We start from the raw sequence: 20,884 nt of genomic DNA, 5'->3' as shown, positions 1-20,884 counted from the left end.
TCGTCAAGCCCCTAGCTTGTCCGCCCCGCCCCCGGCTCTCGCCCCGCCCCGCCGGCTGCCCCGCCCCCGCCGGCTGCCCCGCCCCCGCCGGCTGCCCCGCCCCCGACGGTTGCCCCGCCCCCGACGGTTGCCCCGCCCCTCGTCGCACCCGACGCCCCTCTGATCCACGTCGGAAGCAGGGGGTCGCTTCCCAAGATGGCGCGTGTGTTGGCTGGGATCGCAGTAGGTGAATACTCCGGGACGCCGGGGCTCCGCGAGGGGTGGGCGCGGGACGGAAGGCCAGGCCCGAGCAGGCCGTGCGGGGCCGGCGTCCCTGGCTCTGCTGCGCTCTGCCTTGGAGGCGCGTCCCTCGGTCGCCGTCAGCACCTTTATACAGACAGAACCTTCCAGGGACGCCGCAGGCCGGCGTGGGGCTTTCCTACCTGTGTTTGAGTCTCACTCTCCATACGCGGCCCCAGAGAAGCGAGGGCACCCGGCCAAGGGGACAGCAGGGCTAGGGTGGAGGGACCGTGAGTCCCATAGGAGACTGGGGAGAAACCAGAGCGAAGATCAAGTCCTGTAGACAACACGAGCTGAGCCCCAGGCACGGCCAGTATCCTGCTGAGAACACTTGAAGGTCAGTTGTGCAAAGCATACGAAAGGAGTACTTTTTTCCCACATTCCGTAATATATTTATTATCTTGTATAAAAGCAGGGAAGATGGAAGCAGGTGGATTTGGAAGAGTTCTTGAGTTCTCTACACCAGCATTTAAAAAAAAAAAAAAAAGGCGAGGTAGAATCAGTGATGATAGAAACCCACGTTTCCTGACACCGCAGTGCATCCGCTTTCTCCGCTTTCTCTCTTTTTCTTTTCTTCATCCTTCAGGGAGCAACTGTTTCCCTTAGTCTGAACTTCCCAGTTAGAAAGGAGGTGCCAGGTGGTAATATCTCAGAATTACTCCTGAACATTTGTGATAACCCTTCTGCTTAGCACCGTCAGAACGTGTTCGAGAGGATGCACCTTTAGTAAGGTGAGATTTCGCTCCTAGAGGGTGCTCCCTCTCTTCCACCAGTTGAAACGTAAGAGTTGTAGTCATCCTTTTGAAGTCCCATCTCAAACTGAACAAGTTCTTTATTGATCACTATAGTGTTACCAGTCACAGAATTTCTTTTTGTTGTTGGTTTGGGGTGGGGGGCAGGGGTAATTATGTTTGTTTATTTGTTTTTAAAGGGAGATATTGGGGATTGAACCCCAAACCTCCTTCGTAGTAAGCATGTGTTCTACCACTGAGCTATACCCTCCCCCACAAAAAAATTTCTTATGTATCCATCATTGCAGTTCATCAGGACTAAATGATGGGCCCCACACAAGTGCACCATAATAGTTTTAGCTGTCTCAGCACTTAATCAGTTTAAAGAGGTGAGACATATACAGCCTATGGCTGAGCACAGCTTGTTCAAATGAATCTCTAATTAACAGGTGATGCTCAAGATTTGATAACATCCCCTCCTGGCCCTTATTCCCTCTCCTTGGTAAAATGCAGGTCTGCGTCTTAGGTCACATACCATCTCAACAAGCCTTTACAAAAAAAAAGCTCGTAAAACAAGCCATCATCTCTTAGAAAGCTCTCTCTTAGGAAATAGATACTGCTCATAAGACATACACTAAAGATATTAAAAATTGAGAAAAAAGAATAATAACGAATGTCAGAGGAATGAGAAAATAAAACATAATAGTTTAACAACATCAACTTTGTTGTCAGAGGGACCTGGGCTTGAGGCCCAACTTTGCCACATAGTATGACCTGGAGGAAAATTAATCAGGCCTATTTTTTTCCCTAAATGGGAAAGATACCCAAGCATTCACTGAACTGTTATTATTATTTCTACTTTATGGTCACTAAGACCAATAGGCAGAGCCAGGCTACCACGTGATGCCCTCATACTTCAGAATGTGTGAGCACAGTTTGCTTAGGGAAGATTGCATAATAGTATTGTTGCATAATGCTAATGGTGAAATAAATCCATGGATCTTTATTGGGAAAGTGAGGTCAAATCAGCAAGGTGTTTCACCGTGGGATCTGTCCACCAATGAAAGTTCCCTTCCCAGCAGTGTGGAGAATGCCTGAAGACTGGGTCATATCTGTGTTGGGGGTAATACCCAGCTTATAGGTTCTTGAAAGGCAAATTGTTTTAAGTATAGTTTCTACTTTTATGAGATACTAAAAAGAGTTCCGAAACAACGATAGTCATGAGCACCATGGATGAGTTAGAGAGTAACTATAAGCAACTAATTTTAAAAACTTGGGAAAATTGTAAATTATTATTCCTGTATCAAGAAGCAGAAAGAATATTATGCTTATAATAGCTTCCAGCAGCATTATTCCGTGAGGATGTCAGTTGTCCCTAGATACTGTCAAAGATGTTCTAAAATCAGAGCCCATGCAGTAAATATTCAAAAGTGAAAGGAGAGTAGTCTCCTTGTCATAAAAAGGTAGTAAATTGTGGATGATGAAGCAGTGAATATGAAAACACTACGTGTGCCAAAATATCCACTAAATACAAGTACTCTTTAATTACTGAATAAGAGTTTTAACACAACAGTGAATAGGGCAGGTGCACAGTCAACTTTTTCCTTTGAAAACATAAAATACATTAAAAGTCAGAGGTGCTTACATTTATAAGCAGGTTATTGATGTAACCTTTCTAAAAGTGCCAATAATGAAATCCTTGGAGTTTATGATGTACTTTGTGCCAGGCACTTTCCTAAACCTTGCCTATGTAATGTCATGACAATATCACGAGGTAGGTATTATCTTCCTACATGAGAAACAAAGACACAGGGTAAGCAGCCCAAGTTACACAACAAATGGTAGTGTCAAGATTTGAACCAGAGCCCACATACTTAACCATAAGGCACACTGCGTCTTATTTTTATGTGTGTGTTTTTAAAAATACTTGAGAAAATTAAGGGACAGGGAGTATAACTGCCAAGTCATACATTTATGGCAAGAACCAAATACTAATAAAGATACATGTCTCGTTTGTAACTTACATACACATCTTTGCATAAAGGAAAAATGAAATGAAAATAGTGTATTCCAAAGCGTGGCTTGGATTTATCCTGCATTAGAGGCTTGAACCTGAGATGACCTCACTTTTTCTTTTTTATGTGGTTAAATATACATAACATAAAATTTACCATTTTAACCATAATTAGGTGTACAGCTCAGTGGCATTGAGGACATTCATATTGTGCAGCCATCATTATCTGTCTCCAGGCCTTGTTCATCATTCCACACTGAACCTCGGTACCCATTCAGCAGTAACTCCCATTTTCCCCCACCTTTAGCCCCTGGTAAATAACCACTGTTCTGCTTTCTCTCTGTAAATTAAACTACCTTGGGGCCTCTTAGAGGTAGAATTATACAGTATGTCCTTTGTGACTGGCTTGTTTCCTTAGCAAACTGTTTTGAATGTTCATCCATGTTGTAGCAGGTGTCCGAATTTCATTCCTTTTTAAGGCTGAGTAATATTTCATTGTATGTGTACCACATTTTGGTTATCTTTTCATCTGTTCATGGACATTTGGGCTATTTCCACCTTTTGGCTATTGTGAATATATACTTACAAAATGGGTATAGAAATAAATACCTCTTCAAAATCCTGCTTTCAGGTCTTTTGAATATATACCAACAGCTGGGATTGCTGAATCAAATGATGATCTTATGTTATGACCACACTTTTAAGGAACATGAAACTAACAGGAAAACAGGAGAAGCTCAGGAAAACAAATAAGGTTAAAAACACAATCCGTTCCAATTTGGCTTGCAAAGAATTGGCTTCATGATAAAAGTTTTGAAATGGAAATTGAACCTGTTAAAGACAAGAGTGGCCAAGGTACATGACTGTGAGGAGACATATGTAAATGGAGTAATAAATGTTGTCTATTTACTAACTGTGATGGGTAAAGACTTACTCCTCATCATAGTTTTAAACAGGATGAAAATACATGTATGTGCCATAAAATCCTCTGGATGAATGCTGAAAACCAATCAGCTTCTTACCAAACTAACTCGAAGGCACTTGTGATGAATGACTTTCTTACTATGTCCTGTCTCCTCAAACGAAATGTACAAAAATTCAGACTTAAAAACTTATTGCATGTGGGGGAGGGTAATACCTCAAGTGGCAGAGTGCATGTTTAGCATGCCCACGGTCCTGAGTTCAATCCCCAGTACCTCCATTAAAAATAAACAGATAAATAAACCTAATTACCTCCCCCCCAAAACAAAACAAACAAAAACTTATTACACATTCTAAGGTTAGATTATGTGAAGTTTGCACAGCTTTGCAAATATACAAAAAACAGTTGAATTGTCCTCTTCAAATGGATAGACTTTATACTATATAAATTATATCTCACTAAAGCTGTTGAGGAAACCTTATTACAAATGAATATTCACATTTTCATGATACTTTATGTACAGATTTAACAAATTTTCTTTAAACAGTTAAGTACCCTTAATGCAGTTAAGTATAGACCCTGGCAGCTAAACTTTTTCTTATTTGGAGGCAATGTCTGGAAAGCCTGGGCAGAAATAAAAACAATCTGAATGGAAAGGATTGCAGTGTTATTTTTAAGTCAAGGCACTAAAAGTGTTTAGCAAGAAACAATATTGAAAGAAAGTTAGAAATTAGAGTTAACATACATACCAGGTTTGGTAACATATCTATTTCTTGTACATCAGGTTTCTGACGGGTGTGAAAATCAGGTGTTTATCTTTACCATGCTGGTTTTTGTTTTGTTTTTAACATTCTTGTTTTTAACTATCTGTTTATTCCCACATTTATACATTGTAGTTTATTCTTGGGAAGTAATCTTTTTTTGGAATAGTCACAAATTTACACATGGAGTTCAAAGTAAAACAATTCTGTTGTACCTTTCTGAGATGGGACAGAGAAACCTCAAACTTAAAAGAGCTATGAATCCCTATGGTTGGAGGGCAATCTGAATAAAAATACTTTTAAAAGTTGGCAAAAATCAAAGGAGAAACTATAATATTTTTAAATTTCTGTTCACAACAGACTCTTCAGCAACAAATTTTTTTAAGTATCTGCAAGGATCTATATCAGTGTAACTCCTTTATGCTACGTTTCCAACCCCAGTAAGATTTCACATTTCACTCATAGACTCCTCATCAGCGCTTTTTTTTTTTGTGGGTGTGAAGTACTATCTTACTGTGGTTTTGATTTGCTTTTCTGTAATAACTAATGATGTTGAATATCTTATGCACTTATCTTTTTACATTCTTTACGCTTCATTTTAAAGAAGCAGAATTACTGAATTCTCACCAGTATCACTGTATTTATTTTTATCCTATTCCTAGAATATATGCTTTAGGGACCAGATAAAACCCACAAAGTGATTGTTCCTTTCTCAAATTAGTTTACATTTCTAGAAGTAAGATAAACTAAAATATGGCCGTAAGATCTTGATTTTTACATTATATAAAGATGTTATTGTCTGTTTTCCTAACATAGAAAGAAAACTTTATGTCCCATTAAAAGGAAAAAGAATCAGCATTCCAGTAAACTGTATCCTCTTCTCCCACTTCCATGATAATGAAGTTATGGAGAAAGATAGAGTGAGGCTGCCAATAACGTGAGTTGCTTGGGCTTTCTTTTCAGCGCCAGGGTTTTTGAAATGTCCCCAAAGCAAACTGACCTGGTGTATAAAACTTGACCTTCACTTGGGCCTTTTCTAAGTTACTCCTTTGACGTTTCTGTGTGCTCTGTTGCTGGTAATAGAGTGCCTGTGAAATAACCCCCAGCTGCCCCATCTCCCGTAAAAATAACACTGGGAAGGGGAAGTTGGAAATTTATGGAGCAAACAACACTGAGGTGCATATTACTCTAAAGCTCATGGACCGTATCTACAGTTTTTTTTTTTTTTAAGTACAAATACATCCTCTGTTGAACTTCCATTGCAAATTGCACACACAGTAGGGATGCAGGGAAGGGGGGGAAGAGCAGTTTGACCAATAATTCAGTTGGTTGGTAGCATTTTTTTTCAAGGGAGGTACTGGGGATTGAACCCAGGACCTCGTGCTTGCTAAGCACGCGCTCTACCACTGAGCTATACCAACCCCCCTAGGTTGTTAGCATTTTTAAAATTCACTAGCACCATGCCCTTCAGATAATTTCTTGGTCTCAGGTGACCCTGCATGCCACTCAACAAGCAAACATCCTTGTATGTCATTAACAATAAGAATGGCTGAATTTATCGTACACCTGTTACATATATCTTGCACTGCAGTGTTATATTTTTATTAGAGCACATCACATCTACTGAGGATTAGGTATTCTTTCATGAAACTTACATCCAGTTGTACATGTATGTCCATGTGTACTGGTTTGGAGTACACTTGAACTTCAGGATCATACAGTGAGTCCAAAGAGCCGGAGTGTCAGAGGAGAATACAAGCCCTGGGTGGAACAGTGCATGAGAGAGAGAAGACCTGGGGTGAGATCAGCCTCAGTTGTGGGTGCCCATCCCCCACAGCCAGCGGGTCTCTGCCAATGGCCAGTGCAGGACAGTCTGCCTATCCACAGCCCTTTTGTGTCACAGTATAAGGAACCCTGTTCCCTCCCTGCAGAAGACAGATATAACAGTGGGGTTGGCCACATGACACTCACCCTTTAAGCAGAGACAAAGCGTGCATTGAGCCTGAAAGAAGGAAAGATAATCTGTCCCCACAAGGTGACAAGCCAGGCACAGGCTGTGTGGGCTCTTTATCTCTTGGGAAGGGAGCACTCTAGGCCCATAGCCCATCCCTCTGCCGCTGAGAGGGGATTGGATGCCTGCACCAGGAGACTGCCTTCCCATCGAGGTTTATGGTCTTAAATAGTGTCGCTTCAGTTTCCTCGTTAACCAAAGTTTTAGTTTTGCTAGCTGGAGCTCTGTGATACTAGGTACTATTTAAAGTTTTTTTTCATCAAGAGCTAAGAACCCTTTATTTAAAATGTGTGCTCTTCAATTTGCTATTTCATACTTTTTTTCATTAAGTCACGTAGCTTTACAAAAATAAATTTAGACCTCGTACATGTGTATAATTTTCATTCTGGGGAGAATCTGGCTTTTAAAGCCTGGTGTTTGGGGGAACTGGAGAAACAGTGATACCTAGGGGCAACACACTGCAGGCTGCTTCAGTTTCCAAATGAAAGGTTTCTTCTCATTTAGAAGTTCTTCGAATCCGTCAAAGTTATAAAAAGAACAATAAAAAAAAAAATCTGGCTCAGAGGAAATTCTGCTAAGTTTACCCTCTTGATTGTTGCTTATTTTTCCTCTGATAATGAAATTTTTCTTAGTTGATAATCATCCAAATAAAGTACACATTAAAAGGTACAACTGTAATGAACTTAACTGTAGAATATAAGACAAAGTATTGGTTATAGGTAGGGAAGAAAATTGCTTGTTCTTAATCATTAAACGTTATGTTTTTTCATTATAACAGTAAGACTTACCCTTTATGAAATGCAGAGAATAGCAAGTAATTCTTAATGATAGGTGGCTATTTTTTAAGTGTTATCAGTAAATATAAATTATTATGAAAAATGACATCCTTTGTTCTGAATCTAAAAAGCTCAGAATTAGCTTTTTAATTCCAGACAGTTGTTTCAGAGCAGAGTGAGCAGCTTTGACATGGGTTGTTTCATTTATCTCCTCTGATTTAACTTCTGTAATTAAAAAGCCTAGGTATATATACATTTTTTACATGTATAATTTATTTTGTTTTGTAAAAAGTTAACTTTAAAAGGGCATGAATCCTCAGAAGAAGAATATCAATGGCTCTTTGACTTTTCAGGGCTCTTTTCCAGACTTCAGACTGCAGTTCCAACGGTAAAAACTTTTTCCACGTCACAGTCCTCGCTTCAAGTGCCTGATGCTAGCTGGAACCTGGGTCATCTCAATCATGTAGCAGTGGCAGTGCCAGACCTGGAAAAGGCCAAGGTACTTTATAAGGATGTTCTGGGGGCCCAGGTCAGTGAGGCGGTCCCTCTTCCTGAGCATGGAGTGTCCGTTGTTTTTGTCAACCTGGGAAATACCAAGATAGAGCTGCTTCATCCTTTGGGAAGTGACAGTCCAGTTGCAGGTTTTCTGCAGAAGAACAAGGCTGGCGGAATGCATCACGTCTGCATTGAGGTACTTTAATTATTTTAATGTTGTAAATTTCTCTTTTTAAAATGTCTTACTTTTTCAGGCTACATATTGTCACTGTCCTCAGAAACTTGTAAGTTTCTTTCAGGGGAATGGTAACGCTGGTCCTATTGAAGGGTGGGTCTGTAGGTATATTCTCTTTCTCTCTAGAAAACTGCAAATAATAAGAATATGTTTTATGGAAATCTGGATGCAGCAGTCACTAGAGAAAGGCCCCTGAAGTTGGCTGAAGCACATCTGAGTCTTTGCTGTAGCATCTGTGATCAGTGCGGCCTTTCATGCAGCGAGAGCACGGCTGCTTTCCCTGCCCCGAGGCAGTGAGAAGCGGCGAGTGAGGAGACTGTGAAGTAAGAATTTCCAGATACATGCTAACTATTAGAATTATTTTCTGTCCTTAAAATTCTAATAGCTAGTTCCTCATACAGAGGCAATCCATTTTCAGTGACTAACTGGAATTTTTAAGATCTTCTCAATTGCATCTGCTGACAGTTCCTGAAAAAACATGAAATGCTGGGCAAGAACATTCTCATTAGAGAGCCTTTATCTGTCGACATTCATGTTCAGATTGCTGCTTTTGGAATATTGGCATTACCAATTATGCTTCAGCTTAATCTTTTTTTTTTTTTTTTTTTGGAGTAATTAGGTTTATTTATTTATCTAAAGAAGGTGCTAGGGAATGAACCTAGGACCTCATGCATGCTAAGCATGCCCTCTACTGCTGAGCTAAACCCTCCCCGCAGTTTAAATTACTTTGATAGGACAATTCTTTTATTAGAAGTAATGACATAATAGTTAAGCCTCATTCCCAATCCAGAAGAGACGGGGGTTGATTCTAGGGTGAACTAACTCTAGGAGTTACCTAGTTCATATTGCAAACATATTTGAGAACCTAGTGAGTGTCCCCTGTTGAGAACCTCGGTTTAGCAGTGAGTGAGAAAGATGTGACCATGCCCATGGTGCGGAGGGTCAGCTGTCTAAACCGGCAGTTACAGTGGACTGTGGGAAGCAGAATTCATAGAAATGTCCTTCAGTTGCCCAAATGAGGGAAAGAGGGATTTCTCCTGGCAGGCCGACGTGGTAGGACGGTATCGCAGGGCATGAGTTATAATGAATGTGACGAATTCCCCAAGTGGACAAGAGGAGGAACATATTCTGAGCAGAGGGAACAGCATGTGGAAAGGCACAGAGTTACGTGGTTAGACCTGGAGATCATCATTCTAAGTGAAGTAAGCCAGAAAGAAAAAGAAAGATGCCATATGATGTCACTCATACATGGAACCTTAAAAAAAAAAAAAAAAAGACACAAATGAACTTATTTACAAAACAGAAACAGGCTCACAGAGATAGGAAACAAACGTATGGTAACCAGTGGGGGAAAGGGGGTAGGAAGGGATAAATTGAGAGTTCAGGATTTGCAGATACAAACTACTATATATAAAATAGGTAAACAACAAGTTTCTTCTGTATAGCACAGAGAACTATATTCAGTATCTTATAGTAACCTATAATGAAAAAGAATATGAAAAGGAACATATGTATGTACATGTTTGACCGAAACATTATGCTGTGCACCAGAAATTTACCTAACATTGTAAACTGACTATACTTCAATTAAAAAAAAAGAGAAAGGCACAGAGTTATAACTGCTAACATGGAGTCCTCTGGCAGTAAATGAACGAAGTACTCAGTGTGCATTATTTGATTCTCATAGCTGCCCTGTGAGGGCAGTATTAACCCCCATTTGACAGGTGAGGAAACTGAGACTTGGAATAGTTCACTTGCCCATAGTCACATTAGTACTAAGGGCAAAGCTGTGCTTCAAACCCAGATTTGTGCTGATCCTGGGAGTGGCACTGTTGGCCACGGGGTAGGATGGCCTGCATTGTGTTAGCCAAGTTTACAGCTTCAGGTGGGGAGGCTGTAAGGTGTTAGATGAGGGAGCTAAACAGGGCTAGTATTTAACCTTTATCCCCTTTTTAGGAGGTTGATTTTGGCTGCAGGTCTTTATTTCATTGGACTTGAGGGTTTGTGTAAGAACCCCCAGGATGAGAAACAGCGTCAGGAGCCTTTCAGTCCACTCTTTCTCCCACACTACACTGTCTCTTCCACATCAGAGCCGTGCCTTCAAAGGAGCCGCTATGTAAGTTAGAAGTTCAGTTAAGTACAGAATAGTGGAAGTTGAGTGATGTGACAGAGAATTCAAAAGAGAGATTAAAGGGGGGAAACAAAAATGTTTATCCATATAAAATGAAGGTCGGAAGGAGGAGGAGGTGTGACAAGTGGTCAGGTAACTGCCGCATTAGCAGGACGCAGCTAGGGCTTATTCTCTGCTCTCAGTAAAAAACACAGTGTCTTCACGTAGGTAGATTTTATTTTCCTGTTCTCAGTCTAAAGTGAGCTGTCCCGGGCTAAGGGATGATCTAGAAATGACAGATATCACTCCTGTTCCTGTCATTGGTGTGGCCACATGGTACACTTGACCGCAAGTGTGCTGTGTAGTGAGGCAGTACCGTGCGCTGCTGAGACGTGGGGTTTGCTGGAATTAAGAGGAAGAAATGGGAAATGGGTACCGGGGCCACCAGTTTATGTACATGCGGTGATTTTTAAAAAGTGGTGTGGCCGGGAGAGCCTGACACTTTTTCTGAATGAAGATGGGCTCTAAGATGGAATCATTTGAGAAGTATTGCCACCTGCTGTGGCAGCCTGTGAAATGAACTTGTCACCAGAGGCAGGGGTGTGGTTCCCTGAGTCATCAGATAGAGAATTCCTCACCACTCCTTGAACCGGAAATCTATTTTTATTGAAGGAAGCTGCAGAGAGTTCAGGTTAATTATTTTACTATGGTATAACCTAGTCTATGCTGGCTAATGTAACTTGGGTCTGATGTTACCTGCCACTGAAAGTGCAGAAATGATGGTATGGGTCAGACCGTACTCCTTTGGCCATTCCAGTCACTGCCGTGTAACCCGTGATCCCAGAACTTTGGGGTGTTACACAACAACTGTTTTCTCTTGCTCAGGATGTTGTGGTCTGGGAGTCTAGGGGAGGCTTCTGCTGGGTGGTTCTTGCTTGGGATCTCTCCTGTGGCTGCAGCGAAGGCTCTCCTGGGCTGGGTGTCCCATCCACGTGCTGGGGGTTGCTGCTGGCTGGCAGTGGGGAGCTCGGCCCTGCCTTCCAGCAGGAGCTTTGCAGGCTGAGAGTAGTTCTCAGGGCACTTGGACTCGTCACCGGACTTCTCAGTCACAGATGACTTGCTGATTTCTTACTGGCCAGAGTGAGAGTCCCAAGAAGGCCAGTGGGGCCACGCGGCCCTTCTGTCCTCGCCTCGGAAGTCCCACAGCAGCACTTCTGCTGTCTGATGGTCAGAAGCAAGTCCTCAGTGTGGACCCGGTGCAGCGGGAGAGGACGTGGATCCTGGGTACCCCAGGATGGGAGGAGGAGCATCAGGGAATCTACAGACGCGTCTCACAAGTGCCACTGCCACCAAGGTAGTGATGTGTGCTACACAGAGGAAAGTGGGGGAAACTTCTAGAAGCTCTAGAATGATTTTATTGCCAAACAGCCAGAAGTGGGAACCAACCGCATTCCCTGTGCAAGAGGTGGCACCCTCTCTGGCCCTTGTTTATAAGGGGAGTCAAGAGACTGGTGCTTGAAAGGTAGAAGATGATAAATACGCATCCACTAAAACCAGGTGCTTCCGCTTTTCCCAGCTGTTTTGGGAAGAGACAACATTCAGAGATGTGTCTGCTGAAAATGCTTACCATCAGCCTTCTATGACTTCGTGGTTCATAGTCTTTTTTTTTTTTAATGCCATTCCTTTTTTAAAAATGTTAAATCCACCCACCAGAGAGTCGGCTTTCCTCTCCGGGATGATCACCAGGGCTCTTTATGTTCTTTTTCCCTGGGACCTCCTGTAAAACCTCCAGCTGGGGAGTGTGTCTGTTCTGGGCACATTCCTTAGCTTTTCGTTGACTCAACAAAGATGTCAGACAAAACGTCCTTTTTCTCCTACGTGGTTTAGCATTGTACCAGTTATCCGTATTTTTCTGGCGAAGCTTTTTTTTCCCCAACCTCAGTGTCTCTTTCTTTTTTGGGTCTCCATTTTCTCTGGCGAGGTTGGCCCAGACTTCTTATCCTGGTGTGTTTGCCTGTCACTCGAGCAGGCTGAGAGGTCGCCTTGTTCTGTCTCTTTCCTTGCCTGGAAACCAGGTGGCCTGCTCTTGTCCAGCACGGGTTGTGTTGATGCCGACGTGTGCTCCAACCTTTTGCAGGCCTGTCCCTGAGAAGATGATTCTGGTATTGAATAGAACCAGCCCTGCTTTCACTAAATAACTTAGATAGCAAGGTAAAACACAGTGGAAACTGTAAGGGCCACTAAAAATATTGGCTTATTCAACACATACGTACTGTTAGAAAAATATTTCAGTGCACTCATGCTACTTGGTAAACAGGTGCTGCTCTAAACCTTCTAACATCTTCCTTCTTGAAGACCCCTTCTCTGAGACCCCTCAGGCACCCTCTGCCCCCCAACGCACACAGTTCAGCAGCTGAAAGGTTACTACCCAGCACAGCAGGGTCCCCCAGGGCTCTGGGCCTGGAGAAGGTCCCTTCTGTCTTGTTGGAGTCTTGTCTGTGTTGTCTTCCTGGTTGGTAAGTATTTTCGGTATCACTCTGACCTTCACCGCGTTAGGTGCCGAGGCTGTGTAGCTGAACAAAATACAGAGTCCCTGTCCTCATGGGATCACCTGCTTGCTTCATTTATTCAGGTATGCCCTGCATCTTCCACAGAGGACTAGAGGTGACTGACCCAAATACAGCCCATAAGATGCAAAAGGATAAACATGAGTAACAGGGAAAGATAGACAAAAGAGGCAAATGACATCAGTGTACCTACTAGTTCTGCCAAATATTTTTTTTAAGCTTTTTTTCCCCCAGCTTCAGTGTCTCTTTCTTTTTCGGGGGGAGGGGTGTAATTAGGTTTGTTTGTTTGTTTAATCTGTTTTTTTAATGCGGGTGCTGGGGATTGAACCCAGGACTCTTGCGTGCTAAGCACTTGCTCTACCACTGAGCTGTATCCTCCCCCCAAATATTTCCGGGTGCCAAAACAAAAGGGGCCAAAATAAATACCATTCAAAATAATTGTGGCCCCTTCCCCTTTTTTCCCTTCCCACCTTGAACAGCACAGTCCTGAAGACGTTAGAAAGGGCAGAGCAAGCTAGAGGTCCCCACTGGTGGGGGGGGCTGGAGTAGCCCGCGGTGTTGGGGCCCGAGTGGGTAAAGAGGGTGTCCAGAGCAGGAGCCGCCTGCCCTGGGAAAGCCAGGGACTGGGTAAGGTACCCAGGCACAGGGAGGTCCCACCTGAGCAGGATGGAGCGGGAGGTTGAGCCCGCAGAGAGTCCGTGAGGCTTGGGGTGTCAGAGTGAGAAAGGCAGCAGAGTAGGAGGCCAGCCCAATGCAGGGGGGCGGGGAGCATGGAGCATGAGAGCCTGCACAGAACGTGTGTGTGTGTGTGTGTGTGTGTGCGCGCGCATGTGTGTGTGTGTGCACAAAGTGTAAGGGCACCTAGCATGGAGAGTCAGGGCCTGAGTCATTGCGGGGAGAGCATCAGTGCGAGGGGCGATGATGACTCTAGGTGGGGGGGTTGAAGCCAAGTGGGGTTGTGGGTGTTCTCGTGTGGGGTGGCAATGGGGAGTTAGGGTGAGGAAAGTGTATCCACGCGGAGGCACTTCTGTGCAGGATCTTGGCACCCAAGCAAGGTGAGGAGAACTTGAGTACAGGAGTGGCCCAACCCAAGTTGGTTGGGAAGGCCTTGAGGCAGGGGGTCAGGTCCATAATGGATGGAAACTTAGGCGTGAGGCAGGGGGCGGGGGAAGACACATGGGTTGAAGAGTGCATTGCTGGGGAGGGGCAGCAGCAGGGATAAGGACTGGTCACAGAGTAAGGTTTATCCAGTGAGTAGGTGCAGTTTCCCAGAGTCAGAGAAGGGTGTTGTGTATACAGAAAGGATATGAGATTTCATCTAGGGGTAACCCTCACTGTCGCAGGCTGATGGGGAAAAGTGCATGCTTAAAGTCTTATTTAAAAATTAAGATAGAGCGTGTGGGAGGTGGAGCTTAGTGGTAGAGCCCGTGCTTGGTTCAATCCCCAGTGCCTCTGTTAAAGGGAAGAAAATTAAGATAGAAAAAAGTATAAAGAAATGCAGTAATGGTAACGGTTTTATCTTCTGAATGGTCAGATATTAGATGTCTTATTTTCTTGTTTATGCTTTTGTAGGTTTTACAGATCTTTTTTCACTGAGCATATGCTCCTTATGAAAGAAAAAACTTTAAGGTAGAAGGCTAGTGAAGTAGCTTATATGCTGTATGCTGGGAAATCTCTGTCCTTCAGTGAAGAAGAGGGAAAATTGTACTTTTTGAAAAACTCAATTCTCTTTGGCTTCACAGTAAACCCTAGGGAATTACTAAGCTCTGCAAATGAGCTGTATCACCAGTTCGCAGATGTGGGGCTTTCGTAGAATGGTAACGTTTCCAGAGAACAAAAGAAGTGGGCAGTTTGATGAGGTTTTTAACTTTCTATGTTATTAAATAAGGAAACAAATTTTTAATTCTATCTACTGCCAACATCATTTTGTAAAAGAAAGGACATTCTCTTACCAAGAAAAAGCAAAGGAGAAAAAAAAGAAATCCTCTTCGAGTAAAAGAGTTCTGTCAATTTAAGAAATTTAGTTTTTTAAATGTTCTATTATCAGCTGGTGAAAATTTCAGGGCAGCATTTGGTAAACTTTCTGTAAAGCCACCACCAGACTATTTTGGAAGTATGGAAGCTTAGGGTAATTGTGGCCTTCTGAAGTAATTCCCAAGAATACAGACGAAGCTTCTGAACACCATGCAAAGTGAGAGCAGTGTTAGGTTTGCATAATTCACTCAGTTTTTAGCTTGGGGAGAAAAGACAATTGAAACAGATATTTTATCCAAACTTTAAATTTTAACTTCCATGGATTCATACCAGTTTGAAGATTAAGTAAATTCATTATTGATATCAATTATCACTAGTATAATTTTATATAAAATAAAAAGCCTGTATTTTTAAAATTACTTAAAATATGCAACATTAAAAGTAGCACATTATTACTTGTTCATAAAACTTGGTCACTGCAAATTACATCACCTTTAAGGTTTTTAAAAAGATGTTATTTAGTCCAGCTTCTTGTCCTTCAGCAAACAATATTGCACTGCCATTTTCAGATGAGGCCGCAGAGGACCAGAGAGAATATCAGATTTACCTGAAGGTTCTGAATTCTGATTGTTACAATTCAGACATTTCTTTATCTGGAGTACTGGTCACTCTTAATTTCCAAATTACAGGAGAAAATCAAAATAAATTCCCAGACACAGATAAAATACCCACCCACCTCACCCCCTCCACTGCCCACCCTCCCTACCCGCACAAAAGAAAACCTGGTAAGTTGAAGTGAATAGCCCAAATTTTCATTAATAGCATTTAAGGTCTTAAAGAGCTATATGATACATAATTGTAATTGTACAAAGGACTATAAAAGCAGGTTTTTTAACTGGGTTATTATTGGCTATGTTATTTCTATTACTTAGGGGGATAGGCTTAATTTCCCAAATCAGATTGCTTCACATTTCTTCTAAGCAATTTTTTTATACCCTTAGAGGAAATAACGCGTCTACTTTCAATTCAGAAAATTAAGACATTTTTATTCCATTCTTTTTTTGTTGCCAAGCAACACATTAGGAGTACTCTTAAAGAACTGTAAATTCTATAGCAATACTCTAAACAGAAGGATGGATATGATACAAGATCTTTAAAATCAAAGTCAATGATAGAAATAGTAACAAATAGAAATAAATGCTAGAAAAATGTCAATTAAGCATTTTTCCAAAAAAAAAAAATCTAACTTACTAAATTTTAGAAGTGTTTCTTGGATGAAGGGATACTGAAGAAGCAGTTAACTAAAAATTGAGATGCAATATCAGAATTGTAGATGCTTGTAATTGGGTAGAACGTTCTATAATGAAAATATCCATGGTCATATATAGGGTAGAAGTTATCAGAAGTTCACTATGGAAAAAGTCATGATTCTGCTATGAAGATTTTCAAACATACAAGAAGTAGAAAAAAATCACGTAATGAATTCCCATATTCCCATCACCCAGATGGAACAGTTTACAAGATCTTGCCACACTTTATCTTTTTCTCCTTTGTTATACTATGTAAAAGTAACTCACAGGTCATTTTACCTTTACCTAGTTGGTATCTCTAAAAAATAAGTAACCACAATGACATCATATTGATCAAAATTAAAAATAAATCTTTTGTCACCATCATATACACGGACCAGAAGTCACAGTTACTAGATTGATTCACAGATGTCTATAGTTGAAGTATTCTAATCAGGACCCAGATAAGGTCCACTTATTACAAATGATTGTTATTTTCTTTAGATTCTTTTTTTTAATTACTATTAATCCTGGATGATAAATTAGCTAGCTTAAAATTCTAGATTGATATAGTTTTACCCCAGCACTTTGACATTACTCCCTTATCTTCTGGTCTCTGTTCCCACTAGTAAGAATTTAATGTCAGTTCAATATAGGTAGTTGTTTTCCCTTGAGAGCTCTTAAGCTAGTCTCTGTGTTACTGATGTCACTCAGTTTCTCTGTTATATATATAAGCATTGCTTTATCTTTACCCTACTTCATTCTCAAGTGCACTTTTAATTTGAGGACTCATGTCTTTCTTCAGTTATGGAAAATTATCTGTTATCTCTTCAAATACTGCTGCTGTCCCTTCATCAGGCCTCTTTTTATTCAGCTCAGTTTTGTTAGAATATCTAAATCTGCCCTCCATACCTTTTAATTTTGTTTTAATTTATTTTTATCTGTCTCCACCAGTCCCTGCTGTGTGCTTGTGTCCTCAAGAGCCAGTGGAGTCTTGTCCATAAACTCTCACCACACACTTTTGTTCAACAGGCAGCATAAGGAAGGACAGTTTATCATCTAACCATTGAGAAGGGTCCAGATTTCCCTTAGATTAGATCACCTTTTGTATTTCTATAAAATAATCATTTAGGACACTATGTAGTAGGTTAGAAGTTGTTGACCTATATGTACTGATATGGAAGAATTGCTAAGATATGTTAAGTTAAAAAGCAAATACAAATAGTGCATACAGAAGACTTTATATACACCTAAACACACACACACACACGCACAATATGTGTGTGCGCGCGTGTGTGTGTGTATATATATATATATATATATATATATATATATATATATATATATAAACATATAAACTTTAATTTATATGCATATTAGTGAATTGCAAAATTTAGAGCCAGCTGTCAGGTTTAGAGGTCACGCTGTCCTATAGACCACCCTCACTTGATACCTTCTGCAAATTTAGGGGTCTCCAAACTACCCTCATGGTCAGTAATTCCCAGGAAATGTCCACAGAGCTGACTGAAAGCTGTTACACTCATGGTTATGGTTTATTACAGGGAAAGGCTATAGACCAGAACCAGCCAAAGGAAGAAACACATGGGACAGCGCCTGGGAGGGTCCCATTTCCTCAAGATACATCAGCATTCTGGCAGTGGTGTGTGACAATAGGCACTGGATATTGCCAACCAGGGAGTCTCGCACACACTCAGCTGTTGAGTTTTGACTGGGGCTTTACCACTTAGGCATGATGGATTGATTGCCCATATGGTTGAAGTCAGTCTCCAGATCTACTGACAGCATGTGATCCATAGCTCCTACCTCAACTAACAAGGGTTCTGGCTTGGCCAGCGCCTACCCTAACACTGTGGTGGCCAGCTCTACTTTAAGATCCAGTTTGGTCAGCTCCTACCCTAAACAAAGACCCTCCTGTCAGGTTACAGAAATTGCCTCCTGGAAGTCAAGGCCAGACCTCTCATAGACAAGACCAATGTCTTCACTGTTACATACGTAAGGGTTATAAGTATATTTTAAGAATTGAAAGAGCATATGTCTAACTGAGGACAGTAGTTGCCTCTGGAACGAGAATTGGTTTGAGTTGTACTCAAGGGGTACTTAGCTCTATGTGTATGTTTAAATTTTCATTTATTGTATAATTTTTAAATTAGTTTTAAGTGGAAAGACTGAATTTAGACTAACTCGGAAAATAGAAAAAGAGGTCAAATTCAACAGAATGAAATTCATTATATCCAGAATCAAAAAGAGAAGCTCTCAGCCATCCTACTGTTCTGAAAAAGATGAGAATAAACCATCTGTTTCAAGATAGCATGAAATGACTGACCCTGGTTGTTGTCTGGGCATGACTTTGAAATAGCTGTCAGATTTAAAAAGAAACATTCTCAGGAATGGACAAGCAGAAGGTACTCTGTATGAAGAAACTATACTTTATTTATAGTAACATTTAGTATCCTCATCAGTTGCTTCACAAGTTTTAGAATCCAGTAGGCAATCCTTGGCTCTTTGAAAATAAGATTGTATAAATATGAGCATTTGTTAAATCTCTATTTGGGTACATGGATGTTACTCTCCCTGTTTTTTTAATTATTATTTATACTGCTGTTAGATCATTAAACTCTAGGGTGATTTATGACTGCTCAGGAAGGTGGGGATTCTTGCCGTGCCTTTTTCTCCATGTCCTGGGTTCCCAGTCTAAGAGGATGACTTTCTGAGACGGAGGAGAATCACCTCCATCAAGTGTACAGAAACACGTTTGCTCCTTTCCTAGACTGCCAGTAACTATGAAGAAAATAGAGATGGTTTAGAAGAGAGTTGCAGCATTCTAAATGTTTGGACTTTTTTAGAGTGGAGAAAAGCATTTTGGGTGACAGTTTAATAGTGATTTTCATGGGTATGAGGTTTTCATCTCAAAAGGAAAAACCAGACAGTTTGGCAGGCGGGAGGTTTGGGGATTGGGAAGCACTCGTCTTTGTTGAGTACCTGCTATAAAATGTGCTGAGAGCTTCTTACCTGTTATCTCATTTTCATCTCTTGGCCATTTATACGGCTGGCCTCACCTCCCTCTTTTAAATGAGGAACCCAGGGCTCTCAGGGAAAAACAGTCTGCAGTGTCATCAGCAGTACTGCTAGAAGTACGTGTTACGAAGTGTAGCGTGCATTATTTAGGTTGTAAGGAGAAGTGTTTACTAATGGTGAAAACTCTTCAGCATTGCGGTTGCTCACCTGGGAAAATTTAGCCACCACTTCTCCTCCTCCAGAAGTACTGGGTTTATTTTTGTGATGCTTTAAGAATGTTTCTGCCCAAAGGCAGAGGATACAGACACATGAGCTTGCAAAGTTTCTTCTCAGTCTTAACAATACTGTAATTTGCTATTTTTACGACCTCAAACGTGTTCTCCTATATTTCCTTTCTCAAGGTGGATGATATAAATGCGGCTATGGCGGACTTGAAAGCAAAGAAGATTCGTATTCTAAGTGAAGAGGCCAAAATAGGAGCACATGGAAAACCAGTGATTTTTCTCCATCCTAAAGACTGTGGTGGAGTCCTTGTGGAATTGGAGCAAGCTTGATTTATGTTTGCCAGAAACTGAGTTAATTGACCTGAAAAATGCCTTATCAGAATGTCAAAATGTACCTTGGCGTTGAGTCCTTCACTGCTTCCATCACTTAAAAGTTCAAAGTTGAAACTAAATTACAGAAAGAAATTTCTTAAATTATATATATATAATTATTTTGCAAATATTTTGTGTGTGCATGTATATTGTTTTGCAAATATTCTGTGTGTCTATATGTATATACGATATATGTACATATATTCATCAAGTATATAGAAACACATTTACTCCTTTCCTAGACTACACATATATATATACACACACAAAATATTTGCAGATCACTTTGGATTTTTTTCTTGATTTGGAGAAAACTTTGATAAATACTTAGGGACTATTATTAAATCATATCCTCTCAATAATATGACTATTATTAAAATCATATTCATAGAAATAAATTATTCCTGTTCTAAAATGGGGTAATTGAGTACAGTGTGTTAGCCATGTGTATGTGTGGATGTTAGGATGGTTGTCCAGAGGAGTTAGGAAAGGACCCCTGACAGCTGCATGGCTACATGTCTGGGACAGAATGATTTCTGAGGATGTTATGGAGAGTTTTTAGAGCAAACTGTTTAAGGTTAGGGAGTTCTGACGTCAAAATTTTCGCTCTTCTGGAACAACTCATGTTCACAAGTTCCTTATGGGCCAATATTTTGGGCACTAGGCCTAGATGTATGAATAGGAAGTTTTGTGGAAAATGTGGTGCCTGATCTAGCGGGTGCATAGGTAGATGATTTTTTTTAAATCAGGAAATATGGAAAGAGCAGTGAATTTGTAGAGTTACCTATCAGGTGCTAGAAAACACGACAGGTCCTAGAGAAATGTACAAAGTGAACAGAAACCCATTGCCAAGAAACTTATGGTCCAGTTGGGAAAACTACTTCACGAAATGAATGTGCTTATAAAACAACATGAATGAGTTGAAAGGAAAGGGAAAGGAGCACAGCTCTCAGAGAAAGCGCTTGGAGGCATAAGAGGTTTCTGGTCAGACTCCCAAAGAGAAAGTAGTATCAGATGAATTTCAAGGATCACGGATGGATGTATGGAACGCATAGTACGGGAAAAGTGGATAGTCTTAAGTTCACGGA

General features: G+C 41.0%; 1 protein-coding gene across 1 annotated transcript; it reads left to right on the top strand.

The window, feature by feature from the left end:
* The first annotated feature begins 91 nt into the window (after positions 1–91).
* Positions 92–20,194, top strand: MCEE (methylmalonyl-CoA epimerase). The gene is made up of 3 exons (XM_032468830.1): positions 92–226; positions 7,848–8,185; positions 19,602–20,194. The coding sequence occupies exons 1-3, from the start codon at positions 196–198 to the stop codon at positions 19,752–19,754; spliced, it is 522 nt and encodes a 173-aa protein (XP_032324721.1). The 5' UTR covers positions 92–195; the 3' UTR covers positions 19,755–20,194.
* The last annotated feature ends 690 nt before the right edge of the window (positions 20,195–20,884 follow it).

The sequence above is a fragment of the Camelus ferus genome, chromosome 27, assembly GCF_009834535.1.
Source record: "Camelus ferus isolate YT-003-E chromosome 27, BCGSAC_Cfer_1.0, whole genome shotgun sequence".
Lineage (NCBI taxonomy): Eukaryota > Metazoa > Chordata > Mammalia > Artiodactyla > Camelidae > Camelus > Camelus ferus.
The sequence above is the reverse complement of the archived record's forward strand: the minus strand, read 5'-3'. Positions and strand labels throughout refer to the sequence as shown.

Coding starts and splice junctions, on each gene's coding strand:
- MCEE (XM_032468830.1), top strand. CDS start 196: ATGGCGCGTGTGTTGGCTGGGATCGCAGTAG. Junction 227..7,847: donor GTTGGCTGGGATCGCAGTAG/GTGAATACTCCG, acceptor TTGACTTTTCAG/GGCTCTTTTCCAGACTTCAG. Junction 8,186..19,601: donor TGCATCACGTCTGCATTGAG/GTACTTTAATTA, acceptor TCCTTTCTCAAG/GTGGATGATATAAATGCGGC.